This window comes from Phascolarctos cinereus, unplaced genomic scaffold (genome assembly GCF_003287225.1).
Source record: "Phascolarctos cinereus isolate Bilbo 61053 unplaced genomic scaffold, phaCin_HiC Scaffold_5;HRSCAF=322, whole genome shotgun sequence".
In the NCBI taxonomy this organism is placed as follows: domain Eukaryota; kingdom Metazoa; phylum Chordata; class Mammalia; order Diprotodontia; family Phascolarctidae; genus Phascolarctos; species Phascolarctos cinereus.
The window spans coordinates 88,710,463-88,738,430 of NW_027555958.1; the positions used below are offsets into that span (position 1 = coordinate 88,710,463).

At 37.6% G+C, this 27,968-nt stretch overlaps 1 protein-coding gene across 4 annotated transcripts in view; it reads right to left on the reverse strand.

Moving 5' to 3' along the window:
• Positions 1–27,968, reverse strand: part of PACRG (parkin coregulated) — a 627,029-nt gene that overhangs the window by 282,258 nt on the left and 316,803 nt on the right. For all 4 annotated transcript variants that reach the window (XM_078156751.1, XM_078156752.1, XM_020986761.2 and 1 more), the window contains one exon: positions 18,016–18,187. In XM_078156751.1, the coding sequence (XP_078012877.1) occupies positions 18,016–18,187 (172 nt within the window). The remainder of the gene's footprint in view (positions 1–18,015; positions 18,188–27,968) is intronic.

Below are 27,968 nucleotides of genomic sequence, written 5' to 3' on the forward strand. Positions count from 1 at the left end.
ATGAAGCACTTACGTATAACTGATAATGTTTTAAATCCCATTATATTAATGAGTACATGAAGAAAACATTCATATCTTCAGTCCATTTCATGAATACTCATGATTTGCCTGCTGTAGTGGTCAGCACCATAGGCCCAGAAGCCTTTTAAGCAGGTGAAAAAAGATGATGATAATGATCTCATTCTCATATTTGTAAACAGAGTTTAGAACTTTTTTGTTCTAGGATATGTTACTACTTTTGTTTACATTTAATATTCTACATAGTATTGCAGAGGTATATGAAACAATTGTTTTTTATAGTGGGAAAAAAGCATTGGGATATAAACATCTATATTCTCAATGAAAGTCTGCTCCCATGTGATTCTGATATATACTTTAATTTTAATCTATATTCTGATAGCTATTTTGTGTCATGCAGTTTAGAAGTTATGAGTATTTTGTATGGTGATGGCTAAGAAAAATGTTCTTAAGTTTTTGTACATCTATAGTTGCGTTCTCAAAGATATTTTAACATTTGGATTTGTTATATGGGTTGTTGTTGTTTGTCCTTCATTTTTGAAGAGGACCAGTGTCATCACAGAGTGACGTCTTGACTAGAGCACGATTGGATTTAAATAGGGTTGCACAGTCTTCAGCCTCAATCTCTTCAGTGGCAAGGCAAAAACCAAGATGACTGGCAAAGGCCTGGGATGCTGTAAATGACCTTGACGTCTTCGATGTCTTACCAAGCTTTAAGCACAATCTCATCCATCCATCCAGCAGGGGGAAGTCTTCACTGTTTGAGGTAGATATCCTCCTAAATACAGCTTTATTGTTTGGATATCTGTAATCTGTCAAGGAAGGAAGGTTAGCAAGCTTTTGTTGTGTTATTCTATAAAATGGGTCAAGTTTTAGCCAGTATTCTGTTGGTGCTCAATTTTTGCAGCCTCCAAGGACATGTTGAATAGTTTCTACCATTTTCTTGAATAATCTGCATTGATTACTAAGTCTGGGCCCAGAAAGGATAATCTATTAGTACTGGCATTAGGATTTGTATTATTTGCTTTATCACCAAGTTGTCTGAATTTTTAAGTCCCAGAAACCCTCAAAGACATCCACTAAAATATAAAAAAAGTTCCGTATGTATGTCAGGGGAGGGGTTCTCTCTCACCAATAAGGCTTAGACCCTTGAAGTACTTATTTGTTATTACTATTCATCTTAATAGGGCATAAGGTGTGTTCAGGGAAGACCAGTACATCTGATGTGAGGGTTGTTGAGCCCTTTTCAGAACTGCTTTTCACTTTTGGGGTCTACCTGATCTACCTAACTCTTCCTTGTGGCTCCAAGAAGCTGTAGCATGCACAGCTGCCACACCCAGGTAAACCATTTTGGCAGAGGGGCTAAACCAGGTTGAGGGTAACCAATGGAGCTCAAACCTGCTGGTGAATTGTGGGGGGAAGGGTGTCTACCCCAAGCATGTGAAGACTTCCTTTGGTGGAACAGGCAGATGAGAACAATTTATTCCAATGGCCATGAAAGCAGCTAAAGCAGGAGCTGTGGAGCACTTAGAGCTTGGTTAGACATCTAAGATGCCAAGGCCATCCACTGCATCTTGAGCCATCACCAGTCATCTTGACTCTGTCCTGCTACTGGACTGTGAGGACTCTGGAAGAAAGAGTGAGGCCAACGACTTCATACATCTCGGCCTCACCAAAATCCAATTTATATACGAATCAAGACATCACCCATACCATTTTACTATTTTTACCATTTTCAAAGTCCTGTGGAAACAGGCAAGTGATGAAGCAGCAGGTACAGATACACTGGGAGCTTTAGTCACACCCCTCCACAGGGGTGGCCTAGGCCATAGGGTCATCTTCTGACTGGAAGCAGCAGTGGGATTTGGCAGCCACCTGGGTGTCTGAGCAGCCTGCACTGCTGACCTCCTGGTATGAGGAAGGGTTTAGAAAAGGTGCCCTAAAAATTGTCTGCTTACCCAACTCTGGCCTGATTACCATGGCAGGTGGGGATCCCACCCTGTGGTTGAAACACAAAATAATGTACAAAAAATTTGCAAAGATGATTCCATTCACCATCCATATAAGGAATGTGCACACACTTACAGACAACACGAAATCCAGTAGAACTGAAAAACAAACAGCTCTCGTGAGAAAACTCAGTATGTATCACATGCAAATAGCCCTGAGTGAAACAAGGCTGGCAAATGAAGGAGAGCTTACTGAAGTCTGAGCTGGATAAACATTTTTCTGGAGCGGCCATAGTGAAGAGGAGCACCATGAAGCTGGTGTAGGTTTTGCAACCAAAACTAGTCAACAAGCTTGTATGCCTACCAGCAGAATGAACCATTGCTACTTGGAGGAAAACATCATGTCACCATCATCAGTGCCTATGCTCCTATCATGATGAACCCTGATGATGTCAAAGGAACACTTTCTGAAGACCTAGAGATGCTTATTATCACTGTGCCATAAGGGGACAAGCTTATAGTTCTGGGTGACTTTCATGTTAGAGTAGGCTCAGGCTACCAGACATGACAGAAAATCCTTGTGAGGAATGGAGCTGGAAATAGCAATAGCAATGGTCACTTACTACTGAAGACTTGTGCATCTCATGACCTTCTCATCACCAATGGTCTGCTATTTACCTAAACACAACAAAATTCTGTGGCTGCACTCTTGCAGCAAACATTGTCATTTAATAGACTATGTGATTATAAGGAGAAGAGACAGATAGGATGTGAGAGTGACAAAGGCAATGTGTGGTCCAGAGTGCTGGACTGATCATAAACTTATCCTCTCCTAGCTAAATATTTGCATTCAACAAAAGTGGTGGCCCCAATGCAAAAGGACTACCAGAAGAGTTAATGTCACCAGGTTAGAGTGCTTCTCTGAGTAGGAACAGTTTGTCGCTAATTTGGAAGGAAAGTCGAGCCAACATACAACTGGCATCATTGGAGCAGAAGAGGAGTGGGCAGCTTTCAGAGACTTGGCATACAGCTCTGCATTTGCTCATCTAGGTCAGAACACTCGCAAACATCAAGACTGGTTTGATGAAAATGATGGGGAAATTCAGAAGCTGCTAAATGAAAAACAAGAATTCCACAGGGTTTACCAGCAAGCTAGTTCATCCATCTCTAAGAAGGTAGAACTTAATTCCAACCAAGGCAAATTACAAACGAAGCTTAGAGAGATGCAGGATTCTTGGCTCAGTAAGAAGGCAGATGAAATTCCATTTTATCCTGATAGTAACAATCCAAAGCACTTTTATGATGCCCTAAAGGCTATTTATGGTCCAAAGATCTATGGTGCATCTCAACTACCCAGTACTGATGGAGCTACAGTGATTAGTGATGAGGACGTGATCCTAGAGAGATGGGATGAACACTTCCATAGTTTTCTCAACAGACCATCATCAATCAATGCTGAAGTCACTGACAATTTACCTCAAATTGAAGTCAATCTCTCTCCAGACAAATTTCCAACTAAAGAAGACATTTTGAATGATATTAAGGCTCCTTTTTGTGTGGCAAAGCATGTGGTGCTGGTTTTATTCCAGCTGAGGTTTACAAGGTGAGGGGGTCCATTCCTCATATAAAAGCTGACTGAAATTTTCCTGGTTATATGGCAAGAGGAGATTATCCCCTAGGAGTTCAAGGATGCCTCCATTGTCCATCTCTATAAAGGTAAAGGAAATAGATTGTCTTGTGACGATCTCAGTCACTACTGTCAAGATCCTTGCCAGAATCCTCCTTAATAGGCTGATCCTTCACCTTTCAGAAAGGGCCAAGGAAAAGTCAACATGGTGTTTGCTGCACATCAACTCCGGGCCAGAAGCAGAACAGAAGTCTATACACAACATTTGTAGATCTCACCAAGGCCTTTGATACTATCAATTGAGCGGGTTTGTGCAAAATTATATCAAAATTTGGCTTCTCAAAGAAGTTCATCAGCGTTGTACATCAATTTCACAATGGCACGCTTGCCTGGGTTCTGAAAAATGGATGATGCTCTCATGCTTTCCCAATCACCAATGGAGCGAAACAAGGCTACGTGCTTACTGCCATGCTTTTTAGCGTGATGTTTTCAACCATGTTGTCAAATGCCTTCAGTGAGGATGAACACGGCATCAAGGTCAGTTACCAGACTGATGGTAAATTCTTCAACTTGAAAAAGCTACAAGCCAAGACCAAAATGGAAGCAGTGTTGGCATATGATTTTCTATTTGCAGATGCATTCAATGCAGCCTCTGAAGCTAAGATGCCACAAAGTTTGGATCAGTTCTCTGCTGCTTATACTAATTTTGGCCTAACAATTAACACCACGAAAATGTAGGTACTCCATCAGCTAGCACCACACCATCAATACCATTAGTTACAGCAAATGAAGAAGTTTTGAATGCTGTGGATAAGATCACTTACCTTGGCAGTATACTTTCCAGGGATGCATACATCAATAATGAGGTTGACACACACATTACCAGAGTTAGCTCAGTGTTTGGGAAGTTCCAAAGGAAAGTGTGAAAGAGAAGAGTAATGTATTAGACTGACTACCAAGCTGAAGGTCTATGGAGCTGTTGTGCTGACCTCATTGTTGTATGCCTATGAAACCTGGAGACTATACTGGCACCATGCCAGGAAACTGAATCGCTTCCATTTGAATTGTCTCAGGAAGATTCTGAAGATCACCTGGCAGGATAAGATAGCAGACAATGAGGTCCTTTCTCAAACTAAACTTCCAAGCATTCAAACTCTATGTAGAGAATGTAACTCTGATGGGCTAGCCATGTTGTTCAAATGCCAAACATATGCTTGCCAAAAAGACTATTTTATGGAGAATTCAGGCAGGGCAAGTGCTCACTTGGTGGTCAGAAAAAGTGATACAAGGACACCTCTCTTAAGAACTTTGGAATTGACTCTATGACATGGGAGACACTGGCACAGGATTGCTCAGCATGGTGTGCCCTCATCAGAGAAGGTGCTGTGCTCTCTGAACAAAGCAGGATTGAAGTAGCTCAAAAGAAACACAACATGCACAAATTTAGATAATCCACACCAAATGTTCACAGGGACTATTTGTGCCCGACATGTGGTAGAGCATTCCGAGCTCATATTGGTCTGTTCAGCCACAGCTGGAAACACTGTAACTTGACTCTAGTATACTGATGTCATTTTGGTCCTCTTTGAGAATGAAGGACAACACCCAACCATTCACCAACCCAGTGCACCAAGCGTATCCTTATTAAATAGCTGCTGAATTGAAATGAAAATAGTCTGGCATCTTACACTTTAGTCTAAAATTAATGTTTCCAATATAAGCATGACATTTAATAGATTTTTATATGACAGGAAATGCAAATTCACACAAAATACATATATTTAAGAATGTATAGCAAAAGTATATCTCAGTGCATTTCATTTGTGCAAATGCATTAAATTAAAAGGAAACTAGATATCAAAAATATATTTAAAATGAAATGCTGCTATAATGCCAATGAACCTTCAGGAGCAAATGAACAGTGCTACTTTTACCCTTTCTGGCCCAGTACTTAGATGAATGGAATCCCTTTATGACAACAAAACAGAAACAGCACTTCAAAGTTTTCTTTCAAATAATGAGAATTATATACACCCAGCTGCAGCTCTAGAATAATTTATGGGACATGGTCAGGTAGATGGGACACAACTAAAAGTAGACATCAGGTAATAAAAGAATGAACCAAGCGTGTTATCTTGCTAGCTCAATAGCAAACTTGGCCCAACCCTGGATAACCCCATCAAGATTCTGTATTTTTCCTGGCCTCTGGCTCCATTTCCTGGTCTTGTCCTTTTAACAACCTTATGCCTCTCTTTGCCCATGCTTTCCCAGATTGACTTCCTTTGGCAATGGGCCTTGGCTTTGAACTAGGCTCTGCTCCTGGCACTCTGCCCCAGCTTGACCTGACTTTTGACAGGAATAGGAAGTAGAACAAGGGACAAATTCAAGCAAATCCAAAAGTTACAAAGAGTACTTTAGGTCAGAAAGAGCTTCGTTTCAACTATTCTATTTCCTTATATCTAAGACTTCTTTCTACTGACTCCTCCTAATCCTATAAACATTCTAAGTTCACCTCATCTGAAAGAAAAAAAAAATGCAAACCAAAACAAAATCCACACCTTTCTCCAACAATGCCACCCCCTCAGACCATGACCCTTTATATTCTCCTTTTCAGGACCAAACTCCTAGAAAAAGAAGTCTATGCTGACTGCTTTCACTTCCTCATCCATTCCTCTAACCTTTTCAACCAGACTTCTATTTCCCCTCTTTTGAAGCAGCTTTATACAAGGTAACCAGTGATCTTAGTGCAAAATTTAATTGGTTTTTTTTCTGTTTTAATTTTCCTTGACTTCCCTTTGGAATTTCACACTCTGTGCTACCTCTACCTTCTTCATACCCTCTTCACCTTAGTCTTCTGTGACCTTCCATTCTCAAAGTCAGGAGAAGTAGCTGCATGGGGAGGCTCAGTTAGGAAAATGGTGAAGGGAGTGCAATAGAATGACATTCTCTTCCTTCCTGGAAGGTACAGACAGGTGACTGATACAGAGAGTAAAAGGAAATGGTATGTTACTCCTTCCCTCACAGAACCAGGCAGGAGACTGCTAGAGGGAACCTGATGGAAGTGTCCCTCCTTCCTCAGTCAGGAAACTAGTGGAGGGAGCTCAATAGAATAGGTGTTCCTCCTTCCACAGGCAACGGCAGAAGACATTTAGGCCAAAAGATTAAGAAGTTGGATGAACTGGATGGCCAGGATGTCTTACTGGATATAAAAGGGAATTCTGGGTCGCCTAAGCATGAGAACAGAGACTGAGGTTGAAAATAAGGTGGTGATCCAGACACTGAAGAAAGGGACAGTGACCTTGGAATTAGAACATGAGAGAGACAAGAATGGAAGAGAGCAGTTTTCTTGGTGATGGTCAGAAAATGGCAGAGCAGAGGAGTACAAGATACAGGGATTTTGCTTCCTAGACTGGTGTGCCAAAGGGCATGAATAAGAAGTCATCTACAGAAAGCTAAGATTCTGTGAGTAAAAGAAAATGAAATGGAATAGGAGGAAGAGATCTAAGATATAAGGGAATTTAACAACACTGCTGGAATTTCCAAAGGCACATCACCTAATGACTGAAGACAGCTACTAAGGACAGGTTGAAATGACCTAGCTAGATGTGATAACGTGGTAACAGGTGAAAGGGGCAAAACATGGCAGACTCTGAATTATAGATTAAGGGAGTAGTAAGAGCTATCCAGAGAATAGGGGTAGTCCCAATTGATATGGTATTCCATTGACAACATCATGGGATAGTCCCATGAAATGGTAACTATAGTTAACAATCATGAAAGTGGACAACGATCAGGGCAAGAATATGGCTAGCATAGCCATTTAATGCTAATGTCCCTCTTCATCACAGTCCTTGAGAAGAAGTAGTGCTGGGGCTAGGAGAGTAAGGGATCATGACAGTAAGGAGGGTGTTGTTCTTTGCCGGGGAAGACTTTATTTCAGGCAAACAATGCTAATTTCACTACATTGTACTCTTTCCCATGACAATTTTAAGGAGCCAGGACTAGCCCCTTTCTCCTCCATACCAGTGGCAGACATCTTCTTGCGCAGAGGGATTACTGAGTTATTTTCTTAGAGTAAGGTTTTTAACAGTTTTTTGTGTATGTATCACAAAGTCCTTCAGCAGTCTGGTGGAGATGCCTTCTAAGAATGTTTTAAGTGTATAAAATTGAGTGCAGACTAAAGCATATTTTTTCTTTATTTTTTCATGCTTTTGGGGGGGGCAATATGTTTTGTATGAGTTCATATGTATAATGGGTATCATACTTCTTGCCTTTTCAATGGGTGAAGGAGTAGAGGGAGAAAGAAAATTTGGATCTGAAAAGTAAGAAAAAAATCTCTCAAAGATACATAAAATTAAATATGTGATATTACAAAAGAAACCAATTATATTGAAATATAGTTATAATTTTTTTTTTTAATTGACAGATCCCAAGTCAAGAATCCCTATGAGTATAACGGCTGGTAGAGAAGAGCAGAATAAGTTCTGGGTCTGCAAATGGCAGTAAGTTCTGGGACAAAGGTTTTGGTATCAGAGGTATATCTGTTCTTCTCTAGAGCTGTGGTTCCCATGTGAGCCCTTGGTAGGGATGAAGGGTTGAATGTGCTGCTGTCTGTGATTTTATCATGACTTGCACTGGCACACATGTGCATTAACCAACCACACTCACATAATTGCTATGAAGGCTTATCATCTTTATCCTGAAATTCAGATTTTCCATTAAATCTGAGACTGTTCTTTTTAAAGTTCTTAGGCTGTCAAATATCATGTAATTATTAGATATGTTTTAACCTCCTCTTGCCTATCAAAGCTGGGTTTTTTTTTCTTCTGATACAAGAACAAAGATGACCTTAGCCACTTAGGTTAGTGAACCTAACACTGTCTCCCTTCCTTGAGCAATTGTCAATGGCCAGGGCTGAGTGGCTATGATGGGCAGGGGCTGTTAGGTTCCATGTGCACTGGCATTTACCAAAAGCTAGCACAAGTGCTGCAGGCAGCAGGAGCATCACATTACGTGGGCATGGCAAAAAGAAGAGCACTTCATTTGGTGCAAATGAAGCAGATGGCAGTAGGACTCACCAGGACCATGCTGGCCAGAGTAGAAAAAAAGAACAGCTGCTAAAAGGAAGTATGTGCACAGGAGGCAAGGGAGGGAGAGGAGAATCAGGGATGACTCAAAGCTTATAAACTGGGAGTGATGACCAAATGATTAAAAGGAAAGCAGTATGATCAAAGGAAGAGGGAAGTCTGTAGGAGGAGTGGGCTGAATTAATCAACTAATCAACCAACAAGTACCTACCAAGCTCCTCCTATGTACATGTCACTGTGGACCAAAGACAAAAATGAAATAGTGCCTGCCCTCAAGGAGCTTACCCTGTATTGGAGAGATATCATAAATAGAAGTATGCACAAAACAAATTCAAGATAAATACAAGGTAAATTGGGGAGGGGGAAGGCATTGTAGCTGGGTTGATCAGCAAAGGTATTGTGTAGAAGGTAGTGTTTGAGCAGAGTTTTGAAGGAAATAAGGGATCCTAAGAGGTGGAGGAAAGGAGGGAGTTCATTCCAGGTATGGGGGACAGTCAATGCAAAGGGATAGAGAGAGGGAAAGAGAGGTAGGAGAAAAAGGATATAGAAAAAGAAAGAAGACCAGTTTAGTTATACTATAGCATGCAAGAAGGGGATTGAGGTATAATAAAGTTGGAGATGGTCCAGGTTTTGAAGAGTTTTAAAAGCCAGAGTAGCTTAAACTGCACTAAGACTTTTGGGATACTCTGTATTTGAGCTGGGAAGCAATAGTAAACCACTGGAGTGTACTGAATGCCAAATTACTTCAGCAGCTGTATGAGGTAGGATGGACTGAAGAAAAGAAAAGACTTGAGGCAAATAGAAACCACTATAATAGTTCAGAGGTGATATGGGCCTAAAATAGGTCTATGACCACCTAAGTGGAGAGAAGGGGACAGACACAAAACATTTTGAGGAGGTAGAAATGACAAGATTTGGCAACTGACTGGGTAGGTGGGATAAGAGTAAGGAACTGAGCCTAGAGGTTATGAACTTGGGTGACTAGAAGGATGTTACTGCATTAGACAGAAAGGGAGAAGTTCAGAAAAAGGACTGAATTTGGAGGAAAAGATTCAATTTTGGACATGGTGAGTTGGGGTGACTATGGGACATATGGGACTATGGGACATAGTTTGAAATATCCAACAGGCAGCTGGTCATATGTGACTAAATCTCAGGAGAGAAACTAGAGAGGGATATGTAGATCTGCAAGTCATCTTCATAGAAATGATAATTAAGCCCACGGGAACAGATATAATCACCAAGTTTTAAGAGTAATGAGAGAATAAAAAAGAGGGTCCAGGACAGAGCCCTGGGGAACAACCATTATTAAGGGTCATGATATGGATGATGAACTAGAAAAAGAGAATGAGAAAGCATGGTCAGAGAGGTAGGAGGAGAAGCAGGAGAGAGCAATGTCAGAGAAGCCAGAGGAAGAAAAGGGGAGGAGGAGGAGGAGGAGAGGAGTTAGTTGTGTCAAAAGCTACTGAGGAAATCAAGGACGATGAAGACTTAAAAATGTCACTAGATTTGACAAGAAGGAGACCATTAGTAACATCTGAGAGAAAAGTTAGCATTTGTAGAATGTTGGAGATAAAAGCCAGAGGGGTCAAGAAATTGAAGGATGAGTGGTTTGTAAGAAAGTGGAGGTTGTGAATATAGATATCTTAGCAGTAAAAGGGAGGAGAGATAGAGGATGACAGTATGAGAGGAAGGTATGAGGAAAAAAGGTCTTCAGGACTGAGATTTTCCAAAAATGAAATGGACTTTAGAAGTGGATAGGAATAGTGTTCAGAGACAGGAAAGACCTTCCTTTTCAACATACCAAAGAAGAGATTACATGGGAAGAAGAACTAAATGACTTCTAAGGTTTGTTTTGACTTCAATGTTTGACTAAACTGTTTTGCCTCTTCTTGCAACAGTCTGGCATTTATTCCTCATCTTTCTTGCAGCTATTTCTGATCTCTTTTCTAAGGATCACCTAAACAAAGAGAGGGTGCTTTGTAATATGGGAACACTGAAAGAACATTTTATTGTAGGACATCCAAGAGTGTTAATAATGATAAAAGCTCAAATTTATTAGCACCATCAGGTTTATGGAGAACCTTCCTCATAACCACCTTACTACAGGAAAGGTAGTAAAGTATTATCTTTCCCATTTTAGATATAAGGAAACTGAAGCACAGAGAATTTAAGTGATCTGTCAAAGGTCACACAGCTAGGAAGTGTCAAGGCCAGGAATCAAACATACATCTTCTGCTTTTAAGTGGAGCATTCTCTCCAATACACATTGGCTCAGAAGATCACATCATAAAGTATGTTCACCTGATAAAATGTACATTCACCTTATTTAGAACATATAAGATGAATCATATGCCATGAACCCTGAGAACAGCATTAGAATGAAGTCTTAGTATGTTTAGATATCATCAAGTTTCTAAACATTTTTATATAGTAACATTTTTATATTGGGCTTAGAAATGGACTCCATGTTTTTTGCTTGAATACAAGCCTAGATATAAGTTGAGAGGCTCATTCTTAATTTGAAGTGTGATGAACATTCTGGCCATAGTAATTCGCAAAGGCCATCTAGTGAGGGATGGGTGTTGAGACCTTTGTTGATGGAGAAAGTGCGCACATTAATGGACTGCAGATCTTTCAAGTATTGAAATATTTCTGCGATATAATGGAATTATGAATTTCTTAGATGTTTGATTTCGAGGCATTGACTCCATCCTCCTAAGTTCCACTTACCCAACAGCCTTGCTGTTTATCATGCTAACTTTCCATATTCCTTTCTTTCTGTTTTTGCTAGGCAATGGGGTTAAGTGCCTTGCCTAGGGTCACACAGCTAGTAAGTGTTATGCGTCTGAGCCAGATTTGAACTCAGGTCCTCCTGAATCCAAGGCCAGTGCTCTATCCACTGTACCACCTAGCCGCCCCTTTTCCATATTTATTTCTTCTGCCCTGCTTGCTCCCAGTTGTTGTTGGATACATTCCTCCCTCATCTAGTTATCTGCTAAAGTCATTAATAAATGCTTTTCTCTTTGTTAATTCTGAGGCTACCATGTGGCTTATTTCACTTTCTCTGGACCACTTTGGCTTTGCCATGTCTGTGGTCTTTGTCCACATCAAGCTTATTATCTCTGATTTTATATTGGTGGGATTTTATCCCATTTTTTTTTCTTTTTTAAATTTCAGGGCTTTTGTTTATTCTCTTTACTTCATTCCATTCCCTTGATCTGAAGGAAAGAAGTACTATGACAAACGACGAGGTGTATTTCAGGGCATCAAGCAGGAAACTATTCTACAAGGTAAAATGTAATTTTTTTGGGGGGGCAATTGGGGTTAAGTGACTTGCCCAAGGTCACACAGCTAGTAAGTGTCAAGTGTTTGGTCTGAGGCCAGATTTGAACTCAGGTCCTCCTGACTTCAGGGCTGGTGCTCTATCCACTGTGCCACCTAGCTGCCCCCTAAAATGTAATCTTTTATGGGCAAGAATAATAGCCAGGTAAATAAGTCCACATATGCTATATCATATACATACAAATACATATATGTGTGTATATATATATGTGTTTTTGAGAGAGAATGCGTATATGTGTGAATACACACACATAAATGAGATAACAGATTTAGAACTGGAATGGACCTTTGTGGTTATTAAATCCACATTTTATAGATAAGGAAATTGATAAAGCATTTATTAAGCACTTACTAGGTGCCAGGCACTATGCTAAATGCTGAGATTGCAAATAGTAGCAAAAAAGAAATCCCTATCTATAAGGAGCTTACACTCTAACAGGATGTAACAACAGATAAAAGGGAGCTGGAAATGGAAGGATGACCAATCAGGCTCAAGGCTGCTGTCAGGGAGGTGAAAAAGAGCAGAGTGTGGGGAATGGAGCCAAGAGTGAAACATCTCATAAAATGGTGATCTGGGCCAGGATCTCACCAATTAGAAGGGAGACACACAGTGTGACAACACCTTCAAGATGAGAAGGGTACATCCTGGGGCAAAGAGAACTGAAGTAACTTATCTAGGTTATACAGTAAACACTAGAGTCAGGATTTGAACCTAGTTTTTCTAATTCTAAATAGGATATTTTTGCCTTCAGCTATACCAGCTTGCCTTCAGATCTTCTTGACTGGTATCTCTATTTTACTGTAGAATACATTAAAAAAAAGCAGTATTCAGTAAAATACGAGAAGCTAGGTTGAGCTGTGGATAGAATGCTGGGTCTCATTAGGAAAACTCACCTTCCTGAGTTCAAATCTAGCCTCAAACACTTACTAGCTGTGTGACTCTGGGCAAGTTATTTAACCTTGTTTGCCTCAGTTTCCTTATCTGTAAAATGAACTGGAGAAAGAACTGACACACCACTCCAGTATCTTTGCCAAGAATACTACAAAAGGGGTCATGAAGAGTCGAACGTGACTGAAAACCATTCAACAACAATTCAGCAAAATATTATGTGTGTTTATTTTATATATGCAGATACAGATTTAGAGCAAAAAACAGAACACTAAATAAAACAAAAAACCCTGTCAAGTGGGGATAGCAATACTGTGAATAAGATTGTTTTAAGGATCAAATCTGATAATGCGTATAAGGTACTCTGTAAAATTTAGAGCTGTATATAAATATCAGCTATTTAATTCCAGCACGTTGTATCCATGCAATGCAAGGATATTCTCAGCACCTCTTCAGTTGATACCTAAGAGGACACACTTTATTGCAGTGTATGTACAACATGGCATTTCTGTCACTGCTGCAAGTTGGAATAAATCCTAAAAAGATGGTTAGCTACTTTCCCTGACTTTGCCTTTCCTTATTTTATTTCTGCCAGTGGTACATTAATCAGTTTTGCTTGTTAGGGCAGCACAGCCAGAAACATACCCTAGGTTTGGCTTCAGGTCTGGTAAGTAAGATAATTTGCCACATCAGTCCTTTTTTAGGTGAAAGAAAAGTTAATATTCATTTTTTAAAAGATAGCTAATTCAAATTTTCAGATAAATGGAAAAGGCAAACTATAGATATAGATATGGACAGATAGATCAAAGAAACTATTAGCAACAATATCTTTTCTAATAAATGGGGAGATCTAGCTTTTTTTTTAGACTTATGAGGGACATGATAATTATCTTCAAGCATTTTAATGGTTTGAATGGACTGAAGAGTTATTAGACTTACTTTGTCTAGCCCCAGAGGCCAGAACTAGGAACAATGAATGCACGGAAATTGCTGAAAAGACTTGAAGTACCGAAAAATTTTCTAACAATGAGTGTGGTCCAAAGGTGAAATGGACTAGCATAAAACAGTGACTTCCAACAGACTCGAGGTTTTCAAGAGAATGCCAGATGACCACCAGTCAAGAATGTAATAGAGGGGATTCTTTCTCAGGTATGAGATCATCTCTTTCGTTCCTTCCAGATCTTAGCTTCTTGATTTACTCTCTTCTTTCTTTTTCCTTTAAACAGTCAAGGTCCCTTGGTAATTCCAGGTTAACAGAACCTTTCTGCTCACTCTGTTGAAAACCATAGGGTCAGAAAAGCCCCTGGTCAGTGTCTCCCTTGGGTTTTTAGAAAAGTTGGACTGAAACTACATCTTTTAGAGTAAACCCTTCTTTCCATGGTTCTTTAATTTTTCCTATAGCAGCCTTTACTTCTGAGATCTCTAGAATAAACCTTTAACTAGATTCTTGTCCTGAGAATTTCTACTCCTTTGCTAACCCTTCTGACGGCTCTGGAGGCAGTTGGTGATGTCATTGCTCCCTGGTGATTTAACTTCTGAAGCTAAAACCAGTGAATGACTTTACAAGTTTGCTTTTTAAAACACCTGACTTATTTTGACATAAAATAACTAAGCTGAAAACGCAAAGTTGAAATGAAATGCTTTTCATCACATGTAGAATATATGTATGTATATCTGTTAAAAAGTATCATTAACTTTGACCTTTGTCTATGTCTTAATGACATAACAGGTAATGATGCGTGTATGGACTGGAGGAGGAAGGAACTTGAGGCATGCAGAACAGTTAAGAAGCTATTAAAATAGTTAGCTCTGGCCTGGTCAGTCTAATATTGTCAATCATTTAAAAGATGAACTATCAAAAGCAATTAACCACACCTCAACCTAATTTAGTTGGCCTAACCATGCAGTAGTATCCAGTCATTTTGGTTGTATGTATAGATATGGATGTAGGAATGTGTATATGTGTATGGTATATGTATACATACATCTATTTGTATGTATAGGTATTCATATATATATACACATACACTATGTATGATGTCTCATATAAATGTTGTCTCAAAAGTTTTAGGGCAGTTTTAAGCTACAAATGCTTTTGTTTATAGCTTAAAACTTCACTAAGACCTTTAGATACATAGACATATGAAAGTATAAATTTGGTGGTCAATGATACCACTGAAAACTGTAGTAAAACATGTATATTCTTCTCAATATTTATGTGTGTTTGTAAAGGTCTTCCAGACCTGCTGATCATAAAGCTGGAATCTATATTCACAGTTTTTCCCTACATTACATATTTTCATCTTGCATCCTTTGAAAAGAGGTGAAGGAATAGGTTTGGAACAGTCCTTATTTAAACCTACCAGAGCTATATTTTTGACTGTTAACTGTGATGGGAGTGGTTTTCTATGAATGAACTTTGTGTTTACCATTAAGTATGTGATGATATAGGATCAAGTTGCATTTCAAAAGGGTCTAAGTTATACTAAGTATAAGCTTTAGAACTAGAAGAGTACCATAGCTGTTATATTTTATGCCAGTTATCTACTTCAATGTATTTCTTAATCAATTGGCCACATCCCAGCATTCTACTTGGAAGATGTTGCTTATACATGTAATGCTACACGTACTGGGCTAGAATGCTATTCATTCTTTTCATGGTTGGACAGGATACTTATGTAAGAGACATTGCTCATGTCTTCCATGTGTTTGGGTGTCTATAAACAGGACAAGAAGCTAGCACAATTAATACGGGCATTAATCTGTATTACTAGAGACCTACGTAGTCACATGTGATATCTACAGACAACTTTACAAAGCTTCCTGAGCCAAAAATCAGCAAAATCACATGTGGTCAATTTTCCGTGGCAAGTCATATTTACTAGACTTTTCCTATTGTTTTCATTGATCAAAGGATCTCTAACATGGAGGTGAAACTATCTCTCCAAATTTCATTTTCTTCAATTGTAGAATGGCAATAGTTACTGTTGTGCTAGTTATCTCACAGGATTATTGTGAAGAAAGTGCTTCACAAACTCTAAAGTACAGAGTGGACGTTTATGATAGAGAGGGGCACGCAGCGCATATAGTTGGCACTTAGTGTTTATCAAATGAATATTGTTGGATGCAATCACTTTCTCCCTAATTCCCGCCATCATTTAAAATTTTAAAAGCACATAGAAAAAACAAGTAGAAGCCTTTTAGAACATTTGGGCCGTTTCCAGCTTTGCCACATACTGGCCTTATGACCCTCTCAATGTAATCTTGTAATCTCTCAGTCGTAGGCCACCGTCTAAATTGCAGAATAATTGTTGATCTGCATTGGCAGAAAGCATATCCTCTACATCAGTGAAATCACAGCTCTAGATTAAAAAATAAAAGTAGTATATACACATGAGTTAATATTATAGCACCTCTCTCCAGGGTTGTTTGCAGGATTATGTGAGGCAATATTTGTAAACTTTAAAGCGGTATATAGATGCCAGCTATCATCATCATTACATTGGTCCTTGCCCTCAAATTTATTGGATTAGAAACTCCTTGAAGGCAGAAACTAAATCTTATTTATCTTTATATCTCCCCCAGAATCTAGCATAATTCATTGAACTTAGTAGGCCCTTAGTAAATGCTTATTGAATGAATCTGTCAGAATGAAATCACTTCCTACCTATTTCCCACAGTTAGTTTTTCTTTAAGTGTAGAGATGAAACATATATGAAAGAAAGGCCAGTTCTCATTGACTCTTTTGCCTACAACACTGTCATTTAAATTCAAGTTAAATTTTAATTGCAGACATCCCAAATGATACATTATTTAGTCTCTACATTATTTCCTATCTTCACTCATGAACTCTTCAAACTAAGATATAAAACAGAGAGAAGAAGCTGAGAAGTTCCTTGACTAACTTGGCTGGGAAACACGGGGTTGAAATTTCTCGATATTTCATATATAATACCTTTTCTTTTTGATGGGCATGAGAAGGAAAGGCTGGGAAATATATTGTCAGTCAGTGGGGAGAATGTTCTGGTACCTTTTTGTTTATCAATAAAACACTCAACAGAAGTATGTGTACACTCTTTAAGAAATGTAGCTTTTCAAGTTCAATTTAACCTGTTCAAAAATTGTGACCTGTTAGAAAGGAGGATAAATCACTCATGAAAAAAGTTTTAATATAACTCAGTACTATATATCCTTATAGAAGTCTTCAGAGAACAGCAGCCCCTCACTTAGTTGATATATATGGGGGAGTGAAAACTGCTTTTTAACAAGGTTCGACTTAAAGAACCATTTTTCTTCCATGTTACTCTTTCACACCCAGTAGCAATCTTCTTTTCTTTGGTTTCATTCTCTTTCTCACCCGGGATGTGGGAGTGGTCTACAGGATGGCTGACTGGTCAGCAATCATTTTCTTGTTGAGAATCCAGAGACAAGGCAGTAAGTTTCAAAATGGAATTCATTGTATTGCAGCATCAGTAGAATCATGGAAAACTGAGAATTCTGATGTTAATTTATTCACAAGGTTAAAAAAAGTATATATCATGTGAAAAATTTTTAGGTTTTTAAAAAATAATAATAATATCTTTCTCCCTTTATTAGTCATGGCCTTAAAAATATGTAACCCATCATATAAAATATGCTAAAACTTAAAAAAAAACCCTTAAAGTATCTGAAATCTTTACTTAAGAGTTGGTAGGTGGAAGTCACAGTTATCAAGAACTGGTAGCATCTCTCTCTCATACATATATACACTCAATATTCATTTTCAATACATCTCAAATCTGAAATCCTTTTTTTCTCATAATATGAGCCTTATGATAGTAGAGGAAAAAGATAATAAGTATACAAACTCTATAAAATATAAATTAGCTTTTCCCTTCATATTATATCCGAGGTCTTTCTTTAATAGAGTAAGAGTAATTCCAGATAAACCGCAATACAGTAATGTGGGTCCTGGAAATCTAGCCTGATATACCAATTTACTGAGGGTTACATCAAACCTGAGGATGTGCTCAGTCTGTCATGTTTTATTGCTTAATTAGCAAGTTGTCAAAAACCAACACCATATAAATCCAGTGATTCTTTTTTCACCTGTTCACTTACTTTTTATTGGAATAATAAGCTGTGGAATGACAGGAAGTATCTTGTTTCCCCCATGTTCCAGCATGTCATGGATTCCTTGTCGAGCAAAAAACTCATAGGGAAATGTCATCTCACAAAGCCCATCAAAAAACAGAGGCAGATAGTGATGGTAATCCAGCTTTTCAATCTCTACCTGAAAATAGAAATAGAAGAAATACAATGTAAAAAATAGCAATCAAAAGCTGCCAGGAAAATAAAGATAATGAAAAAATATTATTTACCTGGGAAGAGCAAGAGGCAAAACACTTTATTAAGATTTTAAGAACTAAGTCTAAATGATGTTGTGAGGGACAGCATATGATCGATCATATTAGCAATGAGTTTCTGTCACTAACCTTTAATATCAAAGTATATACTTAGAAATAATCCATTTGGAGATTCTTTTGGACACCTAATACTTTTATGAAATTTCTGTTTACACTTTACTATTTGGTATGAAATTGCACCTGTCAAAATTCTTTGAGAAGTAGAGAAGTTTGGATACTAGAAAAATTAACTGCAATGGTAAAAAATGAACAAAAGAAGTTGGAAGAAAGCTAGCATTTGATTTTTAAAAATAACACAATAGAGAACATGCATTGACTTGGGTGAAATGTGGAGACAGTCTTTATTTTATCTCAAGCAAAATTCAAACTCTGAAAAGTAATGACAGGCTGAAAAGTTATAGCAACTTTCTCCTCAATTCATTTTTCACTGTCTTCTGCGTCATATTTCTTCTTACTCATCATTTTCAAAAAAAATACTTCCTATCCTAGAGGCCATTCTTTGTCAAATGAGGGTTGCTGAAACTGGCACTGGAGCATGCCTGTGCTTCCTCATTAGATGGTTAGGGAAGTGAGGCAGTTATCCCCAGGAGCAATCGGGAAGGTGCCAGAACACTTGTGCATGTAGGTCTTAGCAATTCAAAGCAAAGGACCTGAGATTATGTGATGTTCTACTTTACACAACAGCTTATGCAGAATAATAGAAAGAGATAGGCATCAAGAGATGTGTATTATGGTCCTGGCCTTGACACTGTGACCTTGGACAAGTCACTCAATTCTTTATAGGCTTCAGTTTCCTCTTTTGCCAAATAAAAGAAATGAACTAAATGACCTTTAAGGTTTCTTCTAGTTCTAAATTTCTCTCATTCTGTGATAAAAGCTAATCTTAGTTGACTCTGATGCAGTTTAGCAGACAATAATAAAAAGAAAAATAAATGATAGCAAAATAAAAAAGAATAAAATCCTACTACTCGCTGTTAAGTTGTGGAAAAGATTTTGAAACATTCTTTCAGGCTTGGTACAACATTTAGAGTCTATGATTATATTAACAAATTTAAAATTTGTGCTCATTTAGACAGAATAATCTGGTTCTCCCCCCCCCAGCATTAAATAATAAAGCTAGAATCCCTTGTTTCCTTATCTCTATACAATCTATTTATTTGGCTTCCTACATCCTAGAGAAAGTCTCACAATTCTGCCAAAAGGCTCAGAATTTCCTCTTCTCCATATTTTTGATGTACATTCAATCAGGTACCAAATGAAGCCACCTCTTCTTCCTATGGCATTATCTAAGTTTGTGGTTTCCTTTTGGCCTCTTCTCTACCAAGGAAATGACTCTCTGGTCATATTTCTTCAGGGCTTCTGACATTTCCTTTTTGGCAGCCTGTCTGCTTTCATTTTCTTCCTGCTAAAATATGGCATAAAGGTATCTGCCAAAACCATCTCTATTAAACACTTCTCAGATAACATATCAATGGCACTTTTGATCCAGACCCAAGCTATCTTCCTAGATGTCTCACCTTTCACAACTCCCTTTCCTTACAAACCACACTCCAGGCACAGCAACTTTACCAGCTACTTCAAATACTTTAAACTCCTTCAAATAAGATATTCTAAGGGTATGTGGGGGTGGGGGAGTGTCAATAATCTATTGCCTGCATCTGGGCCATCATGAGGTCTTGAGCTTTTCAAGTGAAGATGTGCCAGGTGGTGATGACACCCTCCCTTTGGATTGTGGAACTTATCAGGTCATTGTACCTTGATTATATTTACAACTTCCACAAAAACATAACTAGATAAAAAATAATGTCACTCTTAGGACACTGTAGCCATTAGTGAGTGTATAATGATGGGATATTTCCTTCACAAAAAAGGATTTGAGTTGTACTGTGAGACAAGTTTGATAAATGCTTTCCATTTCTTCCCAGACACTCTGCCTTCATTTCAGGTAGTTGTTGCCTGGTGATTATTGGTAGAGTACCTAATTAGGCACAGTGAGGAGATGTGCTTTAAGAATAGGAAACTGATTGAAGTAGGAAGGGATAGATCACTTACACTCAACTTTTTTATTTTATTAAAAATGCCTTATCTGAATTACAAACTATCTAAAATAGGTTTACTCTTAAAAAAACATGAAATATTGCAGTTAAAGCAGCATTTAAGGGGGGGAGGAACCCACCTAATTACAATTAACTAGAACCACTGAGTAGATCCTCTATAGTATTATAAGACATGTTATAATTTTATAAAATTGATTTAATATTAAGACATAGCACAATAAGGTGTTGAATAGTGACTTTCATAAGAAGTTTTTTGATTATTTGGTAATTCCTTTTTTAAAATGTTAATGATAGCTAGCATTCATATAATATTTTAAGCTTTACAGAGATGTCTTACTTGTTCCTCACAACAACCCTGGGAGGTAGGTGCTGTTATTATCCCCATTTTACATATGAGGAAACTGAGAATCAGAGCAATTAACCGGCAGGCTTGTGGTCACACTGGTAGTATGTGTATGAGGCAAGATTGGAAATGCATTCTTCCTGATTCCAAGTCCAACACTCAATGCACTGTGCCCTCTGGCTGTCTAAAAAGAATCATAGCTTAATACTAATTGATGAATCATCCAAAAGAAAATGCACAGTGTAGGGGAAAGAGCACTGAATTTAGACCTAGAAGATTCTCATTCAAGATCCAAGTCCAGTACTACTGATGTGATTATGGTTAAGTCATTCAACTTCTCTCAGAGCCTTAATTTTCTCAACTGAAAATGGGATAATAATACTTGTGCTACCCACCCTCACAACTGGGGAAAGTGTTTAGCAAAATGTAAATATATGGGGGCACATATATGTAAATGTCGCACATAGATGTAAACTATATGGTAGCACAGTGGATAGAGTTCTGGACCTGGAATCAGAAAGACCTGAGTTCAAATCTGACCTCACTTTCTAGATATGTGACTCTGGGCAAGTTGCTTAACTGCTCTCTGCCTCAGTTTCTTCATCTGTAAAATGGGGATAATAACAGCACCTACCTCCTCCCAGGATTGTTAGGGAGATGAGATATTTGAGAAGCATTTTGCAAACCTTGAAGTGCTACATAAATGCTAATTATTATGGTTATTATTACAAATCTGAAAGTTGTACTGCTGTGTTTTGTTAAGAAGTAGAAGTGACTATGGGTTCTCAAACATTGAAAAGAGTGTAAGCTTAGGGAAGTTCTACCCAAACTGAGAAGATTTTGAGAATATGTTGGGGGTACTGCCTGAGGATAAGCGTAGCCATGTAAGTATAGGGATAATCCCTGTCGGAAGCAGATTGGCCACTAGGTGATGATAATGGTCAGTAGCCCAAGGTAAATAATAATACTTTCTAAAAATGGAACATTCTAAAGGACAGTATCATATGAACCAATAATAATATGACAATAATTTAGTCTGTAAATTTCTTTGGGGCATCAAATTCATCTCTCTAATTTTAATTTTTTGAATTAGTTTTATAAAGGGTCAATGAAACATTTAAAAAATACACCAAAGAGGGCAGAAGGGTGTTCAGAAAGACACAGGACAATTTTAGAATTACAGTAATATATTTTTTTTTAAAAATGCCTTAAGGTAAATAGAAGAGATTAGTGGTATCATACTTGTTTTCTATATTTTGTATATAGAAATGATCTAGTTTGTTGATTTGTCAAATATCATGGTCCTTCATGCTAATTTTAAATTTAATCTGTCTTCATTTTAGAGGCAATCTGATGTAAAACCCTGCACTAACAATCTACTCTGGTTCCCTGTTGGCACAGAGGTGATCTTGGGCTCTTAAAGCCTGTGACACTACAGTATAAACTCTGGCAGGCCCTGCTAAACTGGAAACACTTGAGTAGAGGCCCAGAATGTCTGTCATTCAAGAATCAATCAAAATAAACCATCCTATGGTAGTATCCATTCAACCCTGCCCCCATATTTGCCTTGTGACCCATATGATAATTGCAACACACCCCAATATTTGAAGTACTGATTAAAACAATATGAGTGAATATTAACCTGTCTACCTTCCCTATAATAAGGCTTAGAGTCTAGGAATTGGTTCAGGGGAATCCAGATTTAAATAAAAAATTCAAGTAATGAAAAAAAAAACAGTTTTAATTTAAAACTTAAACCTTAACTGCAAAAAATAGCATTTTGTTTTCCCATAACTCACCAAAGGGTTTGAAGCCTGTTGGCTATTCTCAACCTGGTTTAGCCTATCTGCCAAGATGGTTTACCAAGATGTGGCTACTGTGCATGCTATAGCTTCTTGGAGTCACAGGTAAGAATTGGTGACATGTGGACACCAAAGGTGGGTAAGTAGCCTTAAAAAGGGCTTGGCAAGCCCTCTCACCACAGCTGCTGTCCTTTCTGAACATGCCATCCACCATGAGTGAATATATTAACCTGTCTACTATCTCTATAAATAAGCCTTAGAGCCCAGGAACTGGCTCAGGAGAGGTTAATATTTAAGTAAAAAAATTCAGATGAAAAACTTAACAGTTTTAATTTAAAACTTTAACTTTAACTGCAAAAAATAGCTTCATACTTTGCTTTTATATAAAAACCTCTAAGTGTACTGACCAACACCTTTCTTGGTTTCTGAAAAAGTTCCTCAGAATCCAGCCAAAGACATAAGAAAGGGCCCTTAACCCTATGAGAACAAGATCAACAAATCTGTAGTCAACCATGTGGAAAGCCAGACTCCCTTTATTCCTCTTCCCTTTATTCCTCAATTCTTTAAACTAATTACAAACTTCTAATATTTCCAAGCAGAGGACTAGAAGCAGAAACAAGCAATGCCTTTCTTGACAACCAATAACTGTCCCAGAGCCCTGGGAAGTGAGGAAAAGTAGGGAAATATTTCTGATGCATGTCAGAGATGGGATTTTTCCTGTGAAAAAGGTGTCTATGGTAAGCCATCTTTGTTGCTGCCCCTCTCCTTCCCATGAACTGATCTGACAGCTAGTAGTTCATTTCCAGAGAGACACTTAAAAACCTGCAGCATTCCCCATATCCAGCCTTTCTCAGGCTTCTGTCAACCATAAGAATGCTTTTCAATGAATCCCATTTGTTAAATTTTGTACATGTACTCTCTTACTTATCTTAGCATCAACATTGATTTATCATAAAAATTCGCTCATTTAGAGAGGCATTTGCCACTCAATGTAGGAAGTAAAATGTGTAGGAAAATTTGATTTTCTTTTTCATTCTAAGAAAAATCCTTTAAATCCTGAAAATAGCATTAATCCAAGGGGCACTAGTGGCTAGTAGGTAATGATTTTTTTTTGTTTTTTTTCATCAAAAATTCATGAACTCAAACTACTAAGGCACAGAAGGATTGTGATTTGCATTGATAGAAGGAGTAGCCACATCCATATTAGCCATACTATTAATATTCCATATTATTCCATTAATTCCACATATGGCCTAGGACACAGTAATGTACTGCATTTCATCATCTCAATTTATGAGACTATGACATCGTTTTCAGTTCTCAACATTTCTTCTCTGTTCTCTATATACTTTAACTGTGATCTCTATATACTTCAGACTGTCATGCTATTTACCCAATGAGTAATTATTCTTACTATGCCTCTTACTAGAGACATATTTTCAGAAATGTACTTTCAGAGGCAGATATAAGTGATAAAAGAAAGGGAAAACTTGAAAACAAATTTGATTATATATTCTACTGCTGATTTTTCCTTTAATGGCATATTACAGATGAATAAGTATAAATACAATTTTTGGAACATACTCAAGTATATAGTTTCAGGAAATTGTTTTAATTTTGTCACCACTAGAAGAGAATAGAGATATGCAAAGAGAATAGGTAAGGAGTATTCTGTTTTCAGTTATCATGTATCATCCAGAAGACTCATTGACTGCTGCTGTGGAAACATGCATTTTTTAGATAATAAAGGTTAAGCATGCATAAATTCTGGCTCTGCTTGCAACTGACCTTTAGGCAGCTGTCTTGGTAAAGTTTTTGACAGAATCTTGAGCTAAGTTTATTTTATAAAATAATTTAATCCTTCATTCCCAAATACATATTTAAGTTGCTTAGTGGTAATCATATCCTAGCTAGAAAGGATCATCCTAATTCACCATCAGTCACATAGAAAGTATGAATGGAAGTTCGAAGGGAGTCTGATGTTGTCTCCTGGTATCTTTCCCACCACATTGAAGTCTCTGGCCTTAGATTTGCTCTTTAGAATATGTAATTTTGCCTTTAAGAGGAAAACAAACCAAAAAAGAAAACAAAGAGAAGGCAAAACCACTCTAAACACCCTAGCCAGTGCCATCATCTTACTCAAAAAGAGTATTATAATTTTATCAAGGGTCAAGCATTTATCTCTTCCCTCTTTTTCCATTTCATAGAAACATGATATTCATGGTGGAAGTTGTAAGGCTACTTGGAAAGTAGTTTTATTTAGAGCAGATGTTTCTAAATTCAGAGTTAATCTATATATATTGATCTTATTATGTATGACTTTTGGCCCATTCACCCAACAGTGCCTTACACATAGAAGAAAATCTATTATTTGTTAAATGTATGTATGAATGAATGTATAACAGGCTTGTTGTTTTTGTTGTTTGTTTTTGTCATTGTTGTTTTTGTGATACCTGAAATGATGTTAAAAGACTCAGAAGAAAGCTTCTAACAACAAACATTGGATGGAACTTCTGAAAAATTGTTAAAAGATATGGATGAATCACACAGGATAAGAAAACATAGAGGGACTATAATCTATCCCAGTGAAGGGAATCGTTGAACCTGTGAAAACCATAAAATTTTGAAGAATCAAAGGAATCTTCTAATTTGATAAGTGAATCAGTACTGTGGAGAATGCAATAGCACATTGGTGATTGGAGAGTTTTCTGAAAATCAGTAACTTCAGTGTGATGGTATTATTATAACCCAGCTGTTGTGATAAGGAAAAACTGAGATAACATATATCAGGTCAAGACAATTTTACTGCTTTTGGCCAAAGGCCTTTTCAAGAGTTATAGAAAAAAGGCTGGATATAAATAATGTGAGCTTTCAAAAAGTAAGTTCCAAATCCCCCAGACTCTTTGAAGTTCACAAGGTCCTCCAACCAACTTGTGGGGAGAAGGAAGGAGACCTAGATGGAGACTAAAGCCCTCACAAGTGATTCTCCATGTCAAACTATAGTTACTATACTAGCTATCACTGTCTCTGGATTATTTCCTTTTAAATATATATTTCTACTTTATTCCTTTGCTATATGGCCATAAGACCTTATTTTGATTCTTTGTGCCATGGTATGCCAAAATTTCCTAGAATTTCTTTCCTCTAGTTCTACTGTCAGTTTTGCTGTTAAAAGCAGCTATAGAACCAAAGATATTTTTGAAGGACATAGAACAATGAATCCAAATTGTTTCTAGGTTGAAAGAAAGTCTATCTGGCAGATATCAACATTTTCAAGTGATGTACTTTGATTTAGGTTAAAATATATTTATGTAAAACAATTACTAGCCTTCTTGGCTTCTTTGACATCAATAATAAAAATTTAGTAAAGGAAACAGAAAACAGTGGATTTCCCATTTTGGGGATGACAGTGCTTTCAAAATAACTTTTTAAAAAGGATACATTTCCAGACTAATGTTGAAAGTACAGAAAAACTGTATTTAGGGTGATTAATAACAATATTGTCTCAGATTAATATAATGCTTCAAGGTTTAAAAAACATTTTGAATGCATTATCTCATTTAATCTTCACCACAGCCTTGTGAACTAGGTAGATGTATATTACTACCCCCATTCTACAGATGAAGAAAAATGGAACCCTTAAGCTTCCATTATAAAATCCTCTATTTGGCTTTTAAGGCCCTTCATATTCTGGCCTCTTCCTATCTTTTCAATTTTACTTTACTTTATTCCTGTCTATACACTATAAGATCCAGGATCCAGCTATACTGGCCTACTTACTCTTTGCTGGTAGGAGCTATATTTTTGCCTTTCTTTTTATCCCCAACATTTAGCCTGACATGATAAGATGGATAGATAAGTATAGACAGACTGATAACATACATACATACATACATACATACATGGCAAATATATAGATAAGTGAATATAATAATTCCATCTAAAGAACCAGATCACGATGGCCTTTGCTATCAATATAGCATGTTGGTACAAAATTTATCAATCAAAATTCTGTCCATTTTTAAGCACACACACCCAAGCACATCCCAAAACTCTTATCTTGTTTTAGTCTTATTTATTATATCTTCAAAAATGAACCTCTGTCCACTATCTAAGTACTGTAGCAAGTGAGTTTCTCTGCTGGTAAATACAGTCTTTACATTGTAGACTGCTTGGACTTTTGTTAAGTCCAGATTAGTGACACATGGAGAAATATATAGGGTTGTGTTCCAGCAAAGGGCATCTTAAAGGACAAGAACAAAGCATAGTTTTTAATGTTCCTGTACTTGTTTTATTTGTCACAAGAACTGAGTCGTTAAAAAGTCACGAGAAATACTTTTTAGAAAAAGAAATGTTCTTTTTAGATCAGTAAGTTTATATAGAAAATATGGAACCTTGGAATTCTAGACAACTCTCTCATTTTGTTGTTTAGTGACCCCATTTGGGGTTTTCTTGGCAAAGATGCTGGGGATGTTTGCCATTTCCTTCTCTAACACATTTTACAGATAAGAAAACTGAAGCAAACAGTGTCAAGTGACTTCTTCAGAGTCACACAGCTAGTAAGTGTCTGAGGCCATATTTGAACCCAGGATGATGAGTTTTCCTGACTCCAGGGCCAGCACTCTATCCACTGTTCCACCTAGCTGCCCCCACAGGTGTATCCTTTGAACTTGTTATGAAAATAACACTAAATTGGAGTCAGAGGACCTAGTTTTCATCTAGACACTGATTCTGATTATCTCTGTTATCTTAGGCAAGTCATTTAAAGCCTCTAGAATTTAGTTTTCCTATTTGAAAATAAGAGGACAAACTAGATGATTTCTAAGATAACTTTGAGCTCTATGGACATGTTTTCTCATTGTTTAAATAATAAGAACTTGTATTTGTATAGAATTTCACAGTTTACAAAAGCATCACTATATAGTACAACTCATTTGATTCTCCCAAAGTAAAACATTTATTACTTTAATAGTTCAATGATCTTTGATCTCTTCTGTGTGGCTGATTCCTCTACTTATGCAGATCACAAGTTTCTAATCCATTAGTAGAGTTTTCCTGAGTTACTCTGGCCAAATAATTCATCACTCAGTGATACTAATGATCGTTTGAAGATATGCTTCTACAAAGTTAGCCAGACTGGACGTCAGGCAATACAGAATCTGTCACTTGGCCTTCCCTTAAAGCCTTCTGACTTTGCAGAATGAGTCAGATCTTGGTTTCCACTGCCAGGTCAAGGCACAGGGCTTCAGTGGAAGAGAGATGGTATCACTGTTGCCACATGGCAATAAAGGAAACAGAAGCTAAGAGGCTAAAGGACTCACCTAAGATATATATTTCATAAGTTATACAGCCAAAACCTGTAGTCATCTTTTGTATTCAAGTATTTTGACCTTACGGGCAGCTAGGTGGAGAAGTGGATAGAGTGCTGGGCCAGCAATCAAGAAGA